The 22,626-nt window shown below is 40.5% G+C and overlaps 3 protein-coding genes across 3 annotated transcripts; 2 read left to right on the top strand and 1 right to left on the bottom strand.

The window, feature by feature from the left end:
* Positions 1 to 1,879: 1,879 nt before the first annotated feature.
* LOC104432768 (transcription factor MYB59) lies at positions 1,880 to 3,193 on the top strand. Its single transcript, XM_010045292.3, has 3 exons — positions 1,880 to 2,077; positions 2,174 to 2,303; positions 2,413 to 3,193. Exons 1-3 carry the CDS (start codon positions 1,966 to 1,968, stop codon positions 2,927 to 2,929), a joined length of 759 nt encoding a protein of 252 aa, XP_010043594.2. The 5' UTR covers positions 1,880 to 1,965; the 3' UTR covers positions 2,930 to 3,193.
* Positions 3,194 to 6,412: 3,219 nt separating this feature from the next.
* Positions 6,413 to 10,058, top strand: LOC104432769 (very-long-chain (3R)-3-hydroxyacyl-CoA dehydratase 2). Its single transcript, XM_010045293.3, has 9 exons — positions 6,413 to 6,569; positions 6,671 to 6,756; positions 6,948 to 6,995; positions 7,442 to 7,530; positions 7,687 to 7,740; positions 8,535 to 8,602; positions 8,687 to 8,736; positions 8,868 to 8,965; positions 9,652 to 10,058. Exons 1-9 carry the CDS (start codon positions 6,421 to 6,423, stop codon positions 9,754 to 9,756), a joined length of 747 nt encoding a protein of 248 aa, XP_010043595.2. The 5' UTR covers positions 6,413 to 6,420; the 3' UTR covers positions 9,757 to 10,058.
* A 1,546-nt stretch (positions 10,059 to 11,604) lies between these two features.
* LOC104432770 (aquaporin TIP1-3) lies at positions 11,605 to 13,026 on the bottom strand. Its single transcript, XM_010045294.2, has 3 exons — positions 12,781 to 13,026; positions 12,251 to 12,501; positions 11,605 to 12,154 (listed from the first exon to the last, which is right to left on the bottom strand). Exons 1-3 carry the CDS (start codon positions 12,911 to 12,913, stop codon positions 11,780 to 11,782), a joined length of 759 nt encoding a protein of 252 aa, XP_010043596.1. The 5' UTR covers positions 12,914 to 13,026; the 3' UTR covers positions 11,605 to 11,779.
* Between the last annotated feature and the right edge of the window lie 9,600 nt (positions 13,027 to 22,626).

Raw genomic sequence — 22,626 nt, forward strand, 5'->3', positions numbered from 1 at the left:
ATCTCTTATCTTGCAGATTAGACTGTATCCTCCACTATAAAGAGCTCTTGAATCCTAAAGTCACCGAGCCGTTCATTTTCTACACAAAATGCTCCTTGTGGTATAGATCATATTCATGCAGGATATCATTAACAGCAAGGCCACGACTAAATTGCTCTTAGCTTTAATAGGAGCATATGACATCACATCTCACTTTCTGCAGATATATTATTATACTATTCCTAGTGGCACAGTAACTAAGCACCACTAGTGCTGCAGCAACTAAGTCCTGCTTTAGCCATATAGAGGAATCACATCACTGAAGATAAGAAAGTAGCAGTAGCTCTATGGATTTGTGGCTCTGCAACACCTGTCAATTTATAGCATGACACGGAAACAGCGGAGTTTCCGTTCCAGCCTCAAACATGAGAGGTATCTGGCTACCCAGTTTATTTGTAATTCATTTTCTCACCATTGCAAGGGAGACGGTAACCCGCAAAACCGAGTAATCACTAGAATTAGCTCAAAGACAAGTAAACCATTTGTAGGAAGATAAGAGATACAGCTTATTTTTTGAAAGATGACAAATCTAAACTTTAACAGCTTGAACGGTAGAGAAAAGAATCCTGAGAGTTAATATCTACTCATCCTTCAGAGTTGCAGATTGTCGGGTAGATCCAGCTTATAGCCGCTATTTCCTTTTTCTTGGAGGCATGGCCCTTTGATGCAGACGAGATACTCCCAATCCCAAAGCAGATATAAGAAGTTAGATCAAATAAAACTCCATTTTCCATGGTTGAAGTATATCCGCAAGCTTTATACTCCGATGAGAAATTCACATGGTTTCGAGGCCAATTTTGCAAGTAGGTCAGAGAGCAAAACCAGTTCCCTGTCGACAGCTTCCCCATTCAGTCTGAGAAGTTGGCTTGTTATGCTAATAGCAATTGTAACAGAGAACATGGTCAAATCAAATATATTTGAAATGGCCTAAATGACTTACTTAATCCACAAAGACAACTCAAATTAGGAAATAGCTCTCTTTAACCTGCCAGTGTATGTAGGAAATTTGTCTAGCAAGCTCTTGAACATAAAGTTTGTGGAACAAATTCTTAGGCCATCTTCTCATTTTTTATAGTCAAAAGTCACTTTACGTACAATCTAAAGGTGCCCTCCCTATCCCTGGTTTTCAAATCTTTTTTTTTTTTTGTTTCATCTTCCCTTTTCTTTCATTTACCTTCTGTAACGGCCTTTAAGAACGCCAGGGACAAACCGGATATATTTTCTACACAATTGGAAGGGATGAACATCTTGTGAGAGGTGACTTCCATTTCTGAACTTCGCTGTGGTCCAGTTTGTTATGGGCCCATGCTGCGTCCTGAAGCCTATTATTGCACTCTTTTGCCAAGATAATGGACAAAATAATTCATTACTACTGACACTGTATTTTATGTGAATGGATCCACCGTAGCACTTTAAACTTTGAAGTAACACTATTTAGTTAACCTCCTCTTTAAAGTAAATATCAACAACTATCACAGGTAGGACAAACAATCATCCTAACAAATACAAGTAGTGAATTGAGGATTATTTATTTTTAGAAACAGAAAACACGAAGAACAACTGTTCACTCAACTTTATTCGTGATATTCTCTAGATTATACCTTTGTGATTAACACTATCGTAAAGGGAACCATGCTGAAAATTACGTCTACAGATCAAATCCCTTAATTTGGCTATTTCAGCGTAATGCCTGATGTCATATGCCTAGGGTGCCTATCAAGAGATGAGCATGTGTCCACCATCTGTATGGTGGTGAAGAAAAGCAACCTTTTTCATAATGATAAGGAGTTATCAAATGGTCATTCAACTACAGGCACTGGCTTATATATAAATTGCAAGAGTACACATGGGTCTTCAAGTTCTAGTAAGTAGGTGGTCTTGAGTTTCCTCTTCAGGAGAAAGCAAGGAGCTGTAGAGGAATTGAAAATGGTGCAAGAAGTCCGAAAGGGTCCATGGACAGAACAAGAAGATTTCCAACTGGTGTGCTTTGTTGGACTTTTTGGAGATCGCCGATGGGATTTTATAGCGAAGGTATCAGGTTTGAAGGTGGCGGGAGAAAATAATAGGTATGTTCGTTTTAAAGCCTGGGGGTTTTTTGGAAGGAGCTACTTCTAACCGCCCAGCTTTATTCCAGGATTGAATAGAACAGGAAAAAGCTGCAGACTACGCTGGGTTAACTACCTGCATCCTGGCCTAAAACGAGGGAAGATGACACCTCAAGAAGAGAGACTGGTGCTCGAACTTCATTCCAAATGGGGAAATAGGTTTGTTAACTTTTGTTAACATTTAAATAGAGAAGTGATTTTGCTATCCAATAGTCTTTCCACATAACCTGCTTTTATTGGCCTATTCACAAGGAATTATTACATGCAGATGGTCAAGAATTGCTCGCAAGCTACCAGGGCGAACGGACAATGAGATAAAGAACTATTGGAGGACTCATATGAGGAAAGAAGCTCAAGAAAAGAAACACGCCCTTTCCTCATCATCAGCATCTTCGAATATCTCTTCTTCCTCATCGAACAACCCCACAGTGGATTCATTAACAACTCGAGAGACTGGAAAAGAAAGCTTCTACGGTACAGGAGGTCCTGGTGATATGTTAACTTCAACTGAACAGAATATTGAAGAACAGGGGAAAAGTGAGAGTGCCTGTTCATTCGATGACATATGGAAAGAAATTGCTTTGGCAGACGGTTATGGAATACTACCTGTTTATGATGGCTACAGTGAAGAAAGCTGCAATTTCTCTTGTCCTCCCATGGCTTCGCCGACAATGGAATACAACTCCGATCCACTGTGGCTGACTGACGAAGAAGAATCTAAGATGTTTCCCATCAATCAGTTTATTCCCGATTATGAGCATGGAGGAGCTTACATAACTGGTTGACCAAATATTCATTCTTTATCATTTGTTCATAAATGTACTGCATCCCCAATGAGGCTGTAACATCCAGGAATACTCTTATAACTCTAGGGTACTTAGTGACCCAGAAACCGCTGCAGCCACTCCATGCCCCTTGTAACGTGTGCTTTTACTTCTCAACAAAACAGGAAAAGAAGACAAGGTATCTAGTGACAAGACTAGTTTGTGTGTGGAATCAGTGTAAACAACGTGTTTATGAATATCAGTCTTGCAGTTTGTTTCTCTGTATGATCATTCCACATTTACAAAAGTGTCCCCATAACCCAACCACAGAGGAAACAAGAACGGAAAGATCATGGAAGGACGAAGTACTGCAAACATAAAGACAAAAGGAAAGTTACAAAGGCTTCGCCTGAGCTAGAGATATTCAGTGGCCAAGCTTTAGCCACCAATTTGGCTTCAGAAACTAAGTCTTCAATGGTCAACAGAGTTCAGGCAAAGCCCAGTAGTCTGCTCTTCTTAATGTTCTAGCAGCTCATGTATAACGGTCCGCACAATAGAGAATGAGCCAGCGATCAACTCATGTTACTCTGAATTGAAATTTTGATCTATAGATACTACACGGCTAAGATGAAAAAAACTCTTCAATCAAGGTGCATCCTCCAGGCAATCTCAAGGCGATAAACTGGGAAAAATAAATAAATCATGCACTATTCTTATTCACTATATCAATCAGCCATTATTTTCAAATGATTTTGTAAGATCTTCAAGTTTATTCGTAAATTAAAGTCTAAGGAAAAGCTACTGGAGGAGAGACTATAGCTATGGTTGTCGGGTACTGGAAAGTAAGGGACATACGTCACTTAAAAGTTGAAAAAATCGATCATGTATAGGTTAAAACATTTATGGTGGAGTAAGTAAAACAAACAAGTGGCACGCCCTTATTAAAGTTGGAAGACCTCTGCTTTTCAAAGATGTCGTGCTTTAGAAGAAGATCTTTAGTGACGTGGATAGCCGCCCAAAATGTATTTCTTATTAATATGTCGCATTCGATTCAGAAGGACTGGACGAATATTCTACCAGATGCATCCCATTGAAGGAACTTCTTTTTAACTCACATTAGAACTTTTAATACATTTAAGTTCGAGGCACGAATCTGCACATGGCCATTGCTAACCTACGATGCAGGCCAAGCTATAAAATTTTAGTTCCAACCATTCAGAAGAAACTCGGTTACTTCTCAGCTGAAACACATTAAAATCTTGAATTCAGATTCTGACAGAAGTTGGGCGGCATGTTCATAGCAACCAGAGTGATGATGATGGTACAAAGCTCCATAAAAATGCACCATGACGGTTATTTGAAGACTCAATTATGAACCTCGACATTGTGAACAGCTCCAGAGAAGGAAGTCGTTGATGACATCGAGTCATAAATACAAATAACTTGTATCGATGAAGATTGACCTAGCATGACAATTCATGATGTTGTTTCAGTCCAACTTATGACTTATAAGTAACATATCTCCATCATTTTCAATTTTCTGAAACTTACAGCACAAGCCAAGCATCCGTCCTTGATCTCGCACGTAGTCCTCGCGTGTCTCCTCTCCTCCATACCATCGCTTTTTCTCCTCGCCAATCTGCCGGTAAAAGAATTGCCGGCATACTACTATATATTTTTGGAATGATTTTCATGAGCGCATCTCCTCAGCAGAATTTCATTTTCAGTTGCCACCGACAATGCAACTGACCAGCACAGGTGTTATCCGACTACTCAGTCCTCAAACAGTAGTTTCTGAGGTACCGTCATAGCTAAACCCTTCCCATCCTTAATAACCAGATTGCAGATCATTGGTCACGTCGATCACGACAATGAATTTCATCCGCCTCTCCATCAGCAGGAAAATCCTCGTTTGGAAACTCTTCGTGTCTTTCGTACCAGATAAGAGCCAGATGAAAAATCCTGGAATCACGCTATAGTCAATCGTGTCGAATCAAACAAACAGATCGATCATGCCAAAGTTCTGTCGAAGTCACCTAAAACAGCAGCTAGAATCCATGGCCGAAACACGTCACCTGCGTACAATCCCCCTCGAAGGACACTCAGATCCCTGACAGCCTGATCCATCGGGGGAAGATGGTGAACCTCCGTCGATCCTGTAGGCTCTCCTTCGATTCATTGCAGGATAGAACGAGCATAAGAAGCATGATCGTTTGGCTAGTGTGCGTGCGCGAAACTGCCTGGTGTCGAACGAGAGAATCTACGACTTCCGACATGATAGCGGCGCGCTTGATCGACGAGGAGCAATCGCGGGATCAGCATTTCCATTTTCAGAATCTTTCCTGGGCTAGCACATCAGGAATTTAAACGACGAGCCAGAAAGGGCAAGTGTCCTTCCGTTGTGACGGGGAAATACTTAGCTAGACTGGACCTTGACTTTTACCATAGTGTGAGTCGAAACCCACTCCCAAACTATATCGATCCATTTTAGTCCTTTTTCTATTTTTTTTTTTTTTGACCCGATCCATTTTTAGTTTTTTTTTTTTTTTTCACTTGTGTAACCGAATTGCTTGTACTGGATAAGGATAATTAAATTGTTTTGGAAAGGTGACTTGTTTTTCTATTGTCATAAATGCTACACAATCATTTCAAATGTTATGCTCTATCATAATGAAATTTTGATCACCCTTTATCGATAAGATTTGAATTCATTATTAAGACGAATTCATTAAGAATAATTCTTTTAGACAATGCCAAGAGACAAACTGAAGCCATATCTTATGAATAATTCAAAAATTTCTTAGAGCATATAGCGTTGTTTCCACGTAAAACTCACATATCAAGCAATACTTCTAAGTCGCAAGATGTCTTGAAATTATAAGTCAAAAGTCGCCCGTGAAAGACTGGTCAAAGGAAATGTGTTTAGGCGCTTTTCACTTTAATATAATATTAAGTTATGAATTATCTATCCTATTAATCACCTTTTGTATGCTAATTTAATAGAGAAAGAACCACTTTCAATATTTTTTCAAAAAATATATATGCTTCGTGAAAGGCTAAATGAGCCTGATGACCCAAGTTCGAAATGCTGTATAATCTGATAAATGTTTTTGGAATATTCGAAAATTTCAACTCCCACTTAACATATGAGTGCAAGGTTTTTTTTTTTTATTCCCCATTTTAAAAAGAGATAATTGTATACATACCAAAAATAATAGGGCGACTACTTTCCGTTCAAACCTGGCATGTTTGCCATTTCCAAACTCCACAATGCTTCTCCGATTGTCACTGGGCGTGGTGCTTCCGCATCTGTACGCCCCGAGATGATCAGAGGCGCGCAAATTTACGCGGCGATAATTACTATTTTCGAAATTAATCTCTCGCTTTGTAGGCGAGGCGGGAGGCCCAACCTGCGTGGGCCGAAAGCCCAGGCCCGATGGATCACGAAGGGTGTGCCCGTAGCAAAGAGGGAGCGCCTAAAGCCAAAAAAAATGACAGGTCGAGGAACGGACATGGAGGATAGCGCGCGAAGGGGAAAATACCGAACGGTGGAGGAAAGCGTGAGCAGAAGAAGCATGGCGGCCGAGCGCCGCAATTCCCGAACGTCTCGGCTGTCGAATCTCTACCTCTTCGCTTACAACTCCCTTCAAGCCTTCGGATGGTAATACCTACTGCCTCTCTCCCTCCGCGCGTGCGCAATCCGCACGTGCCTCGATCGATTCAACCGTCGCTCCGATTCACTTCGTTCAATGCCAAATGCAGGTCGGTTTCCCTTTTCCGGATTCTGAGGAGCGTGGTCATCACCAAGTCCGTCGACGGCGCTTACGCCGCTGCTGGAGAGCTCATCTGTGAGATTTTTAGTTCCTCCCGTTCTTTCTCGGCTTTGCTGTTCGGTTCGTGATTATGGGTCGGGGGGATATGGATGAGGCAAAGGGCAGGGGCGGGAGTGGCGGAAATTGTTAATTAGTAGCTTGGTTTTCCTTTCTTAGATTTCGGTAATGAGATACGTTTTGAAGTGTTTTGCGCTTCTTCCTGCTAGGTCTGCTTCAGGCTGCTGCGTTCCTTGAAGTCCTCCACGGAGCATTAGGTAATTTGTTTTCGTGAAATTCACGAATTGGTTGGGTTCTCCTTTCTCATTTTGCCTACCGGCGGCGAACCTCTTCATGTTTAAATAGAAAGTTTCGAAATTTTAATCGTGGAATTCCGCAAAATTTTTCCCGTGTTTTTATTTTTATTTTTTTTTTTTGGGAGGGGAGGGGGATGTTATGCGCACCATTTTCTTGGCTATTGATAAATTCCATGTGAAAAGCACTTGATATCTCTGGCCAAAATCGCTGAAAATGTAAACATTTTGTATCGAAGCAAAGCTGAAGTGGGTTGTTTGTGAGTTATTAGAAGTTCGAGGCAATCTGAAAATGGGTCTTTAGCTAGGTAGGTCATTTGTAAAATTTGTATTTTGGGTTGTCACCCTTTTTGCCTTTTGTCATTGCTCATATATATTGGTCTGTGCATCTTAAAAAACTAAAATTTAAGGAATTGTTCCGAGCGGGGTGCTGTTTCCTCTGATGCAATGGGCTGGAAGAACACATTTTCTGCTGGCAATTGTTCGTCGAATCAGTGAGGTCAGCTGCATACTTCTATTGCTCAACTACATCCTCCAAGCCTGGCAAACCTGGATCAATGAATGAAACATTGCTGATTTTTGTCTAATTAGTTGCCGATGGGAAAACTGCGTACCTTAACTAATCCTGCTTTTCTACTCCTCTTGTCATCTGCAGATCCAAGAATCACCATCAGTTTTCATAACCTTCATTGCCTGGTGTCTAAGTGATGTAAGCTCGCAGACATCTTTGTTTTGCTACATATAAAATCTGATAGACTCCTTATATAAGTTGCCTGACATGGGAAATTGAGAACTTCAATTGTATTAATCTCATATTATTAGATTGTCAGGAGTTTGAAAACTTAAATGGGTTTTACCATGCTGTTACTAAAGAAGAAGTATTAGATCTTCATGCCATGTGCTTAAAGGTGGAACTCGGATGAGAATGGCGAGATTGAATGGATCGAATACAAACCAAACCTATATTATTCCGTTTAACCCTTATTTCCCATTCTACATACTATGTACACCGGAATAAACATCTGCAACTTGCCATGAGTTCTTGCAAACTATCCATTTCTGTAGATGTTGACTGACTAATGGAATGGAATGATGTAATGGGTCGATCTAAGGTTGAGAGTGATATTAAGCTTATGTATAATGATGATAGCAAATCTTCTTGGAATCCGAGCATGTACTTTCCTTTCTCAGAGACACGGAAAGATGTATCTAGACATAATTGAACTCTGTGTCAGTTATTATCGTTATCATATCCATTCTATTTGGCTTACAGACAGGGGATAAGGTTTGTTTCCACTTCATTTTTTGGTCCAATTCCCTGTGATTATATTCCAGAATCACATGCTTTTAATTTTTCCTACTGCAAGATACTAATGGATTTGACATTTATTCGTCAGTTATAATTTATTACTTTACTATGTACAATCCATTTTGCACTTTCACAGTTTCACCTATATAGTTCGGACCTTGAAGGGTAATTGGCAATCATAATTATGCATGCAGGTGATCAGGTACCTCCATTATGCTTTGAATTGCTTGAAATGTTGTCCACCTTGGATTACCTATCTCAGGTTATCTTTTTGTCTGCATTCAAAAAAATATCTACTGCTTTGGCACTCATGCTGGTGATTCTAACAGCTTGTGCATTTCACTAGGTACACTACATTTATTGTGCTCTATCCATTAGGAATTGCTCCTGGTGAAAGTGAGTGTAAATTTCTGCATAAAGATCTTATAATTCTCCTCTGGAGTAATATTGGATGCCATTGTCCACAAAAGCAAAAGTCAGATGTGCTCATGCTTATGCATTTTTATTGTTCTTCTGTTATGATGCAGTCTGGCTCATGTTCCAGGCTCTTCCTTTCATTAAGAAGACTGGCCTCTATGCGGGCTTCTTTTCCAGCATTCCCTTCAATTATTATGATTTCGTCCGGGTATGGTTGGAACATTTTAATCATGTCTGTGACTCTACCTTCCCATTTCATATAATTTTTAGTTTCTACATAAATGACAAAGAAGTGCATTATGTTGCCTTGTGAGTGTCTGGTTGCTTTTTGACCAAAAAGTGTCTAGTTGCTTCCAATCCTTTGCGGGGATAGAGGGATATATGTGTTTGTTGATGTGATATCATGTCTCCGCGATATGTTAAACCCAAGTTAAACCAGGTTTTTTTTTTTTTCCACTGAGAAAGAGACAAAAGTTGATGGTTCAACTGGAGCCTTTGCTAAACCCGTCATTGTCCAGATTACCTGTCCTCTTTGTATGGGAGTTGATGGCCAGAAAGAATTAATATGGGTGTTGTGAAATGTTCTATTTTACCTTGTGTGTCCACTTAAAGAATCATTTAAAATATCTTTGAAATTTTGCTGGACAAGAACATTCTCTAGCATCTTTAGGTAAATCACTATCAACATTTTCCTGGTTGGTATTGCTTGATTTTGCTACTTTAGTCATTCTGGGAGTATATATATATATAATTTTTTTTTTTTTTTGCATAGTCTATTTTTGCACCTTCCGTTGTGTGACATTAAATTACAGTGGAAGCATATATATAAATCAAATGTTATGTGGTTATTTTCTCACGAAGCTTATGAAACGTTCCATCTGAATGTCATGTCAGGTTCTTCTTCTTTTCTACCCGTTCCTATGGTTCAAGCTTTATCTGCATTTGTTTAAGCAAAGGCGGTCAAAACTGGGGAAGCGTCATGAGAAGAAAAAGAACTGAAGCTAATTCCTCCTTCCGACACCCGCTAGTTGTAAATCCTTACTTTTGGCTATGCGAGCTAAGCCATTCGTTGTCCTCAAGAATCCCATTTGTCACTGTGGCCTATTTGATCACCCTTCCTAACTGTGGGGGTTTATTATTATGTGTGCACAATTTTGTATAGTTTCTTCTTTAGGGAAACTCAAATGCCTGTATTTCTCCTGAATCAGGTATGAAGCAGACACACTGATATAACTATAACACATGATTTATCTGAAGGTTTGTGTTGTAGCAATTAATATATTTCCTGCTTTCTTGAAGAATGAATTTACTTATATGAGTGTAATTTGCCATTTCAATTCTTACATGGAGTATTAGAATGGAAAAATTGCAGTAGATGGAGAATGGTTGTTGTAAGCCAGCACACCTAACATTTGACAATGTAGTATTTCGAGAGATGTCTCCTTTGGGGCCTGCAACTTTTCCAGCTTCAATTGCATTTTGAAGAGCATATATTATATAGCATTGACTTTTGGTTGAAAGTTGAGGCCAAAGCAAAACACTAGGGAATCTATGTACTACGTAGCATTGACACTCTCTAGTAGAGTAGTTTTTGTGTCGTGCCGACACTCCGACACACAGTCAATGAATATTGAAAAATCCGACACGTGGTCAATTTTCTCTGACACGCGAGTTTGAAATTTTGACTCACGATTTTGACCAATATGAGATCAATTTTTAAAATTTTCAATACTTAAGAGGTAAAAATGTAAATATACAAAAAAAAAAAAAAAAAAAAGAAAAAAAAAAAAAGGGCTAGGGATAGGCTGCTGCCATTGAGGTGGGGGGCGACCTCAGCCCCAAGCAACAAAGAAAAAGGGGGGGCGGGCCTTGTCAACCTGGGTGAGGCCATCATTTGCCAAGCAAGGGCCCGAGGCTCACCCAAATTTGGGCGACACCACACCCTCGCCTGGGCCTAGCAAGGGTCGTTGGCCCTTGCTTGGGGGCAAGGAGGCTTGCCGACCCCAATTGATGTATCGCCTAGATCTGGGCAAGTCTTACCAGGCCTTGCCTTGGTCGGCGACAAGGGGGCGGGCGGGCCTTGTCAACCTGGGTGAGGCCATCATTTGCCAAGAGGGCGAGCGAGGCTCACTAGGCGACACCACACCTGGTTGGTGCAAGGGTCGTTGGCCCTTGCTTGGGGCAAGGAGGCTTGCCGACCCCCTCGCCAGATCGGGCAAGTGCCTTGCCTGGTCGGCGACAAGGGTCCCCCCCAACGGTAGTTAGGCACGCCGTTGACGAGGGTAATGGCATGCCCAGCCATGACCGTGTCTCTTTCTTTTCTTTTTTTTTTTTTAGAGTTATTTTTTTAAAAGTTTTTACTATGAAAAAAGTAATAAAAAAAAACCACATAGGATAAATAAATAAATTTAAATATACTACTTTAGCATCATCCCTATAAGTTTTATGTATTATTGTAATGGAATACAATTGAATTTGTTAAGTAAAATAACAAATGATATTAACAAATGTTGAGTTAATATTTTTAATGTAAACTAATCCTAAGCTCTTTTTATTATTATTTATTTATATACAAAATTATATTTACTATATAAAGTATTCGAATGTAGAATTCTCGTATTTTTAAAAAGTGATGTCGACATGGTGCGTATGGTGTCGTATGTCCGTTTTGGTGCTATACAATATACTTGATCCATTTGATGTTTATATTGTGATATTTTTGTTTTCATCCGTCCTTTCTTTTGTTTAAAGAATGGCGTCACAAAAGAGCAGCGGCTTGGCCCTTTTATCTTAAATTTCTTGCAATTTTTGTTATAATATCGGTGGACTTGTTGAAGAGTCCATAAATTCATGAAAATAAGTCCTTGTTCAATCCTGTGACTTCTCAACTGAACAGGAAGGGGAATAGCTGCACAAAGGTACAATTGACGATGGAAAGATACAAATAACGACACCCAGAACACCAACGGAACCCAATGACCTGCAGGCCACTTTTTACTGCTTAAAAGGAAAGTAATATACTTTAAAAATCTGCTGATGGGAGCTGCTCATGTGTGCTTTGGTTGATGAAGAAGGTGTCATAGACAACTGCGGCAATACCGGCGCCGACGAAGGGGCCGAGCCAGTACACCCAGTGGCTGTCCCAAGACCAGCTCACGACAGCAGGCCCGAATGAGACTGCCGGGTTCATGGATGCTCCATCGAAGGCTCCACCTGCTAAGATGTTGGCACCCACAATGAACCCAATCGCGATTGGCGCAACGATCCCTATATTCCCCTTCTTCGGGTCAACGGCAGTTGCATAGACTGTGTAGACGAGGCCGAATGTCATCACTATTTCAAAGACCAGGGCATTCCACACAGTGACATCGGATGAAAGCGAAAATGCTGATGTTTCCTGCATCACAAATGAGACATGTAAGTTATACTTTCGTCTTAGTAAGTCGCTGCTCTGTTTCTGCGAAATGTTTGCTTCTATGCTCTTATGTCTTACCATTCCCCCGGTTGAGAACTTAAGAAGCAAGCAGGCCACTACCGAGCCAAGCAACTGAGCGACCCAATACAAGACACTCCGAGAGAGCGTGATGTGCCCGCCAACAAAGGCTCCGAATGTGACCGCCGGGTTGACGTGTCCACCGGAAATGTTTGCGCCCACTGAAACAGCGACAAAAAGTGCAAAAGCATGAGCAAGGGACGCCGCCACGAGGCCTGCTGGAGTCGTCGAGCCATCATCCGTGAGCTTATCTGTCAAGACACCAAAAACATCTCACTTGGCAAGCTTGCGCCTTGTTGTATATACTATGCTTCCCATATCATTATAGATCACATATGAACCCCGAACGAGCTTGTCATGACTTTTCGAACCATAAGTAATGTCGAATTTAAAAAAATCACACAAAGCTTAGCGAGGATAGTCTGTTTCAGGAAGCCCTCAGGACTTTGTTTTTGAAAAATGTAGAACAAGCTGGACAAATGACATTTCCGAATTGAAGTCGTGACACTAAACTAAAGTCACTTTCTTACTGAATGCCATGCCAGAGCCTTCTCCAGCGAAAACAAAGATGAGCATTGAAATGAACTCAGCCAGACCAGCCTTGAGAGCATCGACTTGGCCAATTTCGGCCGGAGATCCAATGGCGATCCTAGAAATCGGCATTGTTTATGCAATGTGTGTGTGTGAGAGAGAGAGAGAGAGAGACTTTTTTGTTTCTTTCTGAGCTCTGAACTCAGGAGCTTGGAAGAAATGTCGCTGTTTTCTTGATATTTGCATGGTGTTTAGAGAACTATATATAGGGACACCAAAATAAGGTTAATACGAGACCAGAATAGCCGGTTCCTCTCCGGTAACCCATGAAGCCCATAATTTTTTTTGCATCTATGAAGCAGCAACATCTCCTTTGGCAATCCACTCGTCGCTGTCGACGAAGGGCTCTTTCGTGGGCCCCTAGCCGTCCCCACACGACACGTGGCCGGCGGATGCAGCTCTGACGGGCCAATCCAAGGGCTAGGAATTCCCCTCATCACCGACCCGATGGGTGTGCAGGTGGGTCCAACTCCAATGATAATCTAAGCTTCGTCGCCTGACCGACCATGGAATTGTTTATGACAAATGTGGGAACGGAGGGTGGTTAGCTTCTGGGCTGGCCTCATCATCTTGCACAGACCAAATGCAATTAAATTGTGATTAAAATTTGCATTTTGCTTAGTGGAGATCACGCACGGTGACGAGATCAAGCACGGTCGGTGTTGCGAGGGTCTCAATTTACAACCCCGTGATTTTACAGTGGTTGGTGGACCGACCAGCATGGGATTCTCATTCTTGCTATTTAGACGTGAAGATTTCCTATTTCCTATGAGACGAGAACCCTCGACGAGCTACTGGCTCTTTCACATGCATTAGGCTTTTTTCTCTACGTATTAAGGTCATGTGATGTGTTGCATCCGACACACGAAGCTCACATTAACACTTACAAGGCCAAAGTAACACACAAATAAAATAAAAAGATACATGAAATGAAGTGCCCAAGGACATACATGTTCCGATTCTTTTGCTTCCTGGCAATTCAAATGTATAATTTTGTAAATCGCATAAGAAAGCTTTGATTAATCAGATAAAGCATCATTTCAGTCCATAAGTTATTTATATTGTCAATTTATCGTGCAATATCATTAGACAAATTGTTTTTCCTAAAAGTTTAAGTTGTTAGGAAGCGGGTCAATAACATATTTATAATATATGACTTAACACTCCCTCGCTCATGATAGTAGCCCCTATACATGCAAGACAAGTCATGAATAGAACTGCATTGACGGAATAATCTGCAGTATAAGAAAACGGGCAGAAGAAAATTTAGAGGGGGTGCTAGAATTCTAAACTCTCAACATGTTCTTTGATACTACGTTCCACAAATCATTTCTTTAAAACTTAAGTTACTAAAAAGCAGATAAACTATTTTACCAAAAAAAAAAAAAAAAGCAGATAAACTATGTATTTATAACATATGACTTAATAAATATGATTTGACTAGCACGCTTCCCATCCCCACCACCATTCAATCCAATGTTACGGCGTCGAATGCTCGGTATGCTATTTGTGTTCATGGAAATAACCTTCCATGCACGATTAGTGAATGAAGTGATATGGAGTTGCCTTCTTTTTGCTCTTTGGCATCTTTTGTCACTGCCTGTGCGTAGGATTCCCCTTTAAGGATTTTTATTGCTACTGAAATTACTATCTTTTTCGTGCAATGATTGGTGAAAGAGAGAGGGGGGCATGCCAACGAAGGTGATGCAAATTCTTCAGGACGAAAATAGCAATTCAATCGACGGACTTTTATTGATTATGATCATGGTGATAACAAGTCAAAACCGAATGACACCAGCCAATCAATTTCATTAAGCTTCTAAAAGGAATGTCTTTAACTTAACCTAATAAAGTAAATTTCATTTTGCATGTACTTATTCTACGTACTTATTTTACGAAAGGGCCGGTGATGACGAACCTCATTGAACAATAACATATGTACTCTTCTTTTGGCTCAAAATTATCTAGAACAATAATGTTTTGGGCCAAAGCTCTTTTCAAGTTTAATTATGGGAAAGTGAAAAATTGTCGAGATGATGACATAACTTTAAAGTGTATTAGGTGAGGAAGCATAGCTGGATGTTAGTATTCTTAGATCGGATTAGATAAGCTTACGTGGACTCTCATGACCGACCATATAACCAAAGCATTGTCTCCCTTTTCATTCAATTTAAGAACATGACTTTTCGGCGTTTGTCAATGTTTTATTGCATTTTGTATTACTCCTTGTCTGAGAATAGTTGATCAAGCACCATTTCTTTATCGAATTATGAAAGTCGGATACATCAATTTTCTCTCTTTCCTTTCCCCCTCACTCTCTCTCTCTCTCTCTCTCTCTCCCTCTCTCTCGATGACGCAATTTGTCCTTGTCTTTTCATATTAAATTTTGGACGGCTGAACTCACTCCCTGGCAATTATTTCTTATTGAAGGCACACCTTATTCTCTTCCTATTTCAAGATATTATCTTGGGCGGACTGCAATGGAGAATGCGACTGCACGAATTGCACTCTGCACAAATTGCACATTCAACAAGTCCACTCAATCAATTAGAATCAATAGATACTTATCTCGTGCTTTAAACCCACAATGGATTGTCTTGAGTTTGCTCTTTGAAAATCTTGGTTTACCTCTTGGTTTAAACTACTACGTGTGAACTATAGTGTAATTTGTATGTTAGAACATTCAAATAATAAATCATGTCTTTATCTAATAACTTAAATTTAGAACAATTAGTGGTTGTTTCATAAAATCTCATTAGTTTAAGAGCCAATGTTATTACTTTTCGTAAATGTGCCCTTATTTACCATCCCAATTATATATTTCCATGTTTTTGATTTAGGCTTAAGTCCAGCATATGCATGAAGGAGAATGTTTGAATATTTAAATAATAAATCATGTTTTCATTTAATAGCTTAAGTTTTTGGGATGAACTTTCCTAATAGAGCAGGGGTTCTAAGTTTAAATTCTTCCAAACCCTTGTTTGCCTCCCTAATGCATATTTCCATGCTTTAGGCTAAGGCCAAAGTCCAACCTACGTGAGAAGGGGAGTGTTAAAATATTTAAATAATAAGTCATGTCTTCATTTATCAACTTGAGCTTTTAGAGTTGTGATCTCACAAAATCTTACATGGTATTAAAGCCGTTATTCTTAAGAAATGGTAAGTGCTTGGTGCATCCAAGCGCTCCATCCTCGCCGCCCAACAAGTTTTACTCTGTGCACACCAGTCTTTGAGGATGGGCTTAATTGAGTCTATTCCACGATGGTCATGTCTCCACACAAATCGCATCGCCTAGTCTAGTTTTATTTTATTTTTCTTTTAAATTTTTCACGGATGTTGTTTCTTTTGATGCTAGCTGCACAGTCTACATTGCTCAATCGGCCGTGTAGATTGCTTGATGCTGTGGCGTCGACTGTATAGGCCGCATTGCTTGATCACTATCTTGCAAACTAGCCATGCAAACTAGTCACACTAGCTTCTTGCTGTTTGCCCTATTATTCTCGACCTTTCGCATGTTGTTTCGAGAAGCCAACACCACCATTAGACTTGCCGCTCTCAAACTAGCTATATTTGGAAGTTCTACCAAGAATAGCCGTTGAAGGCCACCTCATCCGCCATGTCTCAACTAGTAGATGCTATTTGACTTGAGGGATGTTAGAGATAATTAGAGATTTCTCACAGATAAATTTCTATGTTAGAGATATTTTGATAATTCTATTAATTATCCGCATCTTTCCAGATTGCACGTTTATTACATGTTTATCTCTATTTCATTGTGCATATCTTAATTGAGATATTAATTTAGGATAGTTATCTAATAAAGCCTAAAATAGTTATCTAATAAAGCCTACATATAGATTGATCTATTTTTGTTATATGCTCTCTCTCTTTCTATACATTTAGCAAGTAAGTCGGGATTCTCTGGAAAAAAAAAAGTGAAACTTTTGGGCAAAATCGGGATCTCTGTGCTTTTCTGTTCCTTGGGCTCGAAAGAAATTAGTTTGTAAGCTCGATTAAGCTCCCCCCGGCCCCAAATGAAGGTCCAACCATCCTATACGGAAACGGCCCAAGTAATGAAGCCCGGTTTAGGCTGAACTAGGCCCATCCATTCTCCATGACAGACAGCTTTTGTTTATTCCTTTTGCTACCTCAAGACAAGGCTGAGCCTATTATGTCTATGGTCCGCCTTCACAAATGATATCTTTAGGTTGAAAAAGGAACGCATGAGAGCCCGTACGTCTTTTCTTCTCCGATCTTGGCCCAGTGAAGTTAGTGGAAAAAGACCGGCTAGTGCCGAAGTAGGATGCTTAATTTGAGCCGCAACTAATTTCAGTCCATTCCAAATATAGGTTTGAGGCCAATGAGCACGTTACTAAGTGCCCATCGATATACCAAAAGGCATATGATCAATATATGCTCGAAGTATTAACTTTCCTGTTTCGAGTTGATACGATGGCAGAGCAATATAACCTTAGCAGCGATCATGGCTGTGAAACAAAGAACAATCGAATTGAGCATGAGAAGACTATTGTCCTTTTTGCTCTCTCTCCCTCCTTGCACGCATGTATGTACAGAGGCTTCGTTATCTTTTTGGCCTTTTGCGAATTCCAGTGGTCAATCATGGGTATAGCCACTAAAATCCTACTCTCAATAGAACCAAAGTGGGTTAGTCATGATTTCGTTAAATCTAATGGTACGTTTTACAAATATAGGAAAAGGTAAGAAGCTTTAGTTAGACCACTTGCATGTACCATCTTAAGCTGTGAGTGAGCGCTCTGTTCAACTAAATACCTGCTGGTAACGTTATGGCGATGATGATCACGCTGAAAGAGACACGACTTGAATTTTGCTGACCGAAGAGAAAAAAGTTCCTCCGAGGGTCCTCTCGAAAGACCCCTTTTTCGTTTCATTCAATAAATAATGTCCAAGTTAGGTGATAACTTCATACAAACTGTCGAGTGTGTCTAGCTTTCTTTGAAAAAACCTTTTTATCTTTTGCGAGGAAAGAGACAACAGCTCCACCAATCCCTCATTTCTCTTTCTCTTTTGCCGTCACACACCTAACCCTAATAAACTGAATCGCCCTCCATGACTTTTATTGTGAAAGAGCTCTTGCCTGCGGCAACAGGAACTCCTGTTCAAACTTTTGGACCAAGCTTCTTTTCGATCTGCTAATAATTAAGGGGTCTCAGCGAACTCCAACGACCTTTTATGACCGGTCAAAGCAAATTCATCTTGAAAAGGGAGGTCGCTTCAAGCACGACATTATACATCGACCATTGATAGCTTCACTCGAGTCTCGTTTATGGTGAAGGGTTAAATTTCAAAGAGAGGGGATCCTATGATTAATTCCAGTTATTATATTAGTGATTTTACTGCGTGTCTAGGAGACATGACTTGACCTTTGCCGACATTTTTCGGCTGCATTTCACCTGCATATCTGACCCTAACTGGGGTTTGAAAGTGGGGTGTGTGTCTTGTCGAACTTCATTTTTCACGTCTAATGTGTTGAATCACCGAAACCGTCTATTACCACTACAGCACTAGCTACACACGACCACATTCGTCTCCAAGACTTCTTAAACATGACATAATATGATAAACACGTGATTTTAAAATGGCAAGTCTCATGTGAGATCCACCTAAATTGATGAATATGCAAATATCATATATTCGATGAATTTTAGTAGACATATGAGTATAAAATCACTCTTCATCGTTTAAGAGAATAGACTTCATGACTTCCTCGGTGAATTGAGTTGTGAGAATATGGTATATGAATGCTTTAAGATTGCACTCGCATATATCCAACTCTTCATATTAATTATATGAACATAACATCTCAATTAGTGATTCATTAATTTTTTTTTTTTTGGATAAAGTCAATTAAAATGGAAATATGAAATCATCGTTTTAAATATGCTATAACCCTAATCGGTACCTAGACATAGCCAAAGACCGAGGAATGAACTGCCAAATTCAAGATTCAGTACATTATTCGAATGATTCGGTCATTTGAGTAACCCTCAAAACACCAATTATAATCGCACATGCTACTGGCTATGGCTACGTTAGGAGACTTAACTACTAGGGCCTGTATTTAAGGATGGGTAGCGGTACAGAGAGCGGAAAAAATAAGGGAGAAGTAGGGGATTGGAGAAGCGTTGGAGTAAGCCCAAAGTAAAGAACGACTCAAACTGAAATAAGAGGAAAGCGGAAGAAACACGGTCCCAGGATCCCTCTAGAGGATCACAAGTTTGGCCTGGCGTATAGGTCACTCCCATACGTACAATTCAAACATCTCAACTGCCAAAATGAATTTTGTAGATGCCCGCAATGGCATGCATGGTGTCGACAAACTTTCCAAACCCTAAAGTTGGCCAAACCATCAAGCGGCTTCTGTTTCATTCAGAGTCAAAAAGTCCCTGCCAAAGAATATGCTGTTGTGCCAATTTTGTCGCCTTTTTCTCTCTGAAAATCGTGGTGCAGGTCCCCGCACCTTTCAGAATCTTTTTTGGTTCCGCGAATTTATTAGCCGGACTCGGATCCTTCTCATTTAGTTGAGCGAATACTGGGTCCACATTTAAGTTTGAAATGAAAGTTGTCGTGTCATGAGACAGATTCAATTGAAGTACACCAGAGTCTGACAACATGAATCCCCTTAGCTCTAGGAAAGCTAAGTTGAATTAATCGTTTGAAACAACTTTAATCCTTGAGAAGCGTTTGCCTTAAATTACGAAATTGAAAGCGAATTGCATCTGCCAGGAAAAGTGGTGGAGCAATGTTAAGCATACTACATCAAGCGTAAAACGCTAAACGGCGCGGCGCCATCCGAATAGGCGTTATTCATAAGTGGATTAAGAGTACAATCACTTTAAAATACATGCGCTTATATCGTATTCGTCAGCTTCAATTTGACTTTATATTCGATCCGTTCACTTATATTCCGGCGCATGCGCTTTATCTCACTGATGAAATCAGCAATACGAAGCATGAGGTCATGTATCTAAGATAGTAAAGTGAATATAATCCTCGGGGGACAAGGAGGCCGTGTATAGATTTTCTTTTTTGGCTCGGGAGGAGGAGGAGGAGGAGGAGGAGGAGGAGGAGTCAACGATCTTCGCTGCCGGGCATGGGAACGACGTGAGACCCGGAGCACGTGCGGCATACCTCCCCGCACATGCGCGCGAGAGAACGCTGCCCATGTGCTCCCGCCGCACCGCCTCTCGCTCCCCTCGGGACAAGTGTCGCGCAGCGAGGAGGGGAGGGAGGGTGGGGGAGATGCGACGCGCTACACGTGTGGGAGTTGGGCGGGGCACTAGATTTCCTCCACGTGTCCCGCGACCTCGACCGCTCCCGCATGTGACTCGCACCTAATCGCTCGCCCCATGTGCGGCTCCGCAAAGGGACAAAACCCCGTTCGGCCCCGGCGGACATTGAACATCGACGTGCTGACAAATTCGTTGTTTGCTTCTGGGAACGTCCTCGTCGGCCTTCCGTTTCGTGTTTGTTTTTGTAACGAGTTTTTGGATGTACATTTTCAAACGGATCGCCTAAAGCCTACACCGCCTAAGCCCCGTCCGACCACCACCGTTCATTAGCGAGTTCTGCGGGCGAATAATGTGTTCTTTTTTTTATTTTAAGGAACTTGAAGCATTCTAGTGGCCGCTAGCTCGAGAGAAGAAAAAAGGGGAAAGCATTCATATTTCTCGATGAGTTTTTTGTTTTTGTTTTTTTTTACTGACTTTGTCGTGTTGATGTAACAATCTAACAACCGTGTTTTTTTATTTATTTATTTATGTTGGCACCTAGTTCTCTCAAAAGTAGCCCGCTCCGTTTTTCAGTTTTGGAGTTCTGTCTGAAGATATCATTGCCTAGAGTAATGGTGCGATCTGCATCCCACGATTTGCTAAGGAAACTGGACGACCTTTTTCTTCAGTTTCCTTGGGAAATAAAATCCGACATAAATAACAAAATTTTGCTAAAAGTACGTTTAAAGGGAAAAAAAAATCTAAAACTATTAATGGTCAAAATTCAGGTAATCACAAATATGATTTTTTGGCCAACAAAAAATGAGACTTTATACTTGATTTTAGCATATATTAAAAAAAAAAACCACAAAAGAAATATGACCTGAAGAATTAGTTAAATTTTGCGGTACACAAATTGGGCGAGTAAGAAAGAGACTTTGGACACTATTTCGCATACAATAAAGAACCCCCAAAAATAAAAAAAAAAACATTTTGACTTGAAAACTTGATATTGGTTAAAGGGTAATGAAATGATTCTCACATTTTGGCCGCCAAACAATATTTTATTATTTTTAAAAGTTGCGGTAGAATCCTTTATATATTATTTACTGTTTGGATATTATTTACTTAGATTTGTTTCTTTAAATAATCCCTCGGCCTCTCAAATTTCTTATTTATCTAATATGGTCTTTAGCCGGCTCATCTTTCCTTCTATATAATTCTGGTGCCCATATAACATAATGCAAGAATTGTGGTCAAAAGCTCATTGTTACAATTTGAGCATAGACCGATATGCAAGCTGTATTCCAATGAAAAATGCCGATGTAATTGCCATGCGGACCATTTTAATAAAATTCTTTTTCAAAAAAATAGATAAAGAAAGTGGGGGTAGATTCTCTTTGGAGCAAGGTCCATGAATTCACTGATCTCATCGCCTATCGAAAGTTCATGCGTCTCCTACTATATTCTAGCATGTGACCAATTCCAGAATAGCCGGCTCATCTTTCCTTCTATATAATCCTATTGCCCATATAACATAATGTAAGAATTGTGGTCAAAAGCTCATTGTTACAATTTGAGCAGAGACTGTCATGCAAGCTGTACTCTAATGAAAAATGCCGATGTAATTGCCATGTCAACCATTTTAAGAAAAATCTTTGAAAAAAAAAATAGATAAAGAAAGAGGGTTAGATTCTCTTTGGAGCAAGGTCCATGAATTTACTGATCTCGTTGCCTATCGAAAGTTCATGCTTCTCCTACTATATTCTAGTATGCGACCAATTCCATAACAGCAACCTACGCTAATCTGCACCCTCTCACTAGGGCCCAAAAAAGGAGATAAACACAGAAAACAGGAGTTGCGGAAGAACCCCTCGCAAGAGCTGGTGAGGAGCCACGTGGCACCCACCCATTATTCTTTTGCACGAGCTCGCATGATTAGGCGGACAGGTAAAGTCGTTACAAGTTAGGAAGCTCAGGAGGTAATAGGGGTAACTGGTCTCCACTTTTATGGACCGTTCTTCAATGGCCAGCGGGCTCGTATTTACCGCAATGCCCCTACCTTGCGGCTGCCTTTTTAGCCACCATCTCCCCCTACCAGCATAGAATAACGACGTTGCGGAATAGCGGACGGATTCGACAAGCGAGTTTTTTTTTTTTCTTTTTCAGTTTTCACGTCCGCTTTTCGCCTTTGGACTTCGTGCCTAGGCCTCAACACATGGTCCTACGGTGAGAATTAAGTGTGGATCGTGTGGCCGGCCGCATGTGCGTCTTTAGGGCGCATTAGACAGACACGAATGTCTCCGTTTTCTTGCTAATGTTGTGATGAACGAGTCTTGATCAAGAACGAGCATTGGATGACACGGGAAGAATTGAGGGGACACCGCACATGCACCTCTTGATCCTGGATCCTGCTGGGACTTTGTGAAGCACAACTCGTTAATCGAGAAAGGACTGATGTGCGCCACATCAGATTGAATCTTATCTTAGATTGTTGCTTTTCGAGACTTGTGTTGCATGGACATCTTTTTTAAG

The sequence above is a fragment of the Eucalyptus grandis genome, chromosome 2 (genome assembly GCF_016545825.1).
Source record: "Eucalyptus grandis isolate ANBG69807.140 chromosome 2, ASM1654582v1, whole genome shotgun sequence".
Lineage (NCBI taxonomy): Eukaryota > Viridiplantae > Streptophyta > Magnoliopsida > Myrtales > Myrtaceae > Eucalyptus > Eucalyptus grandis.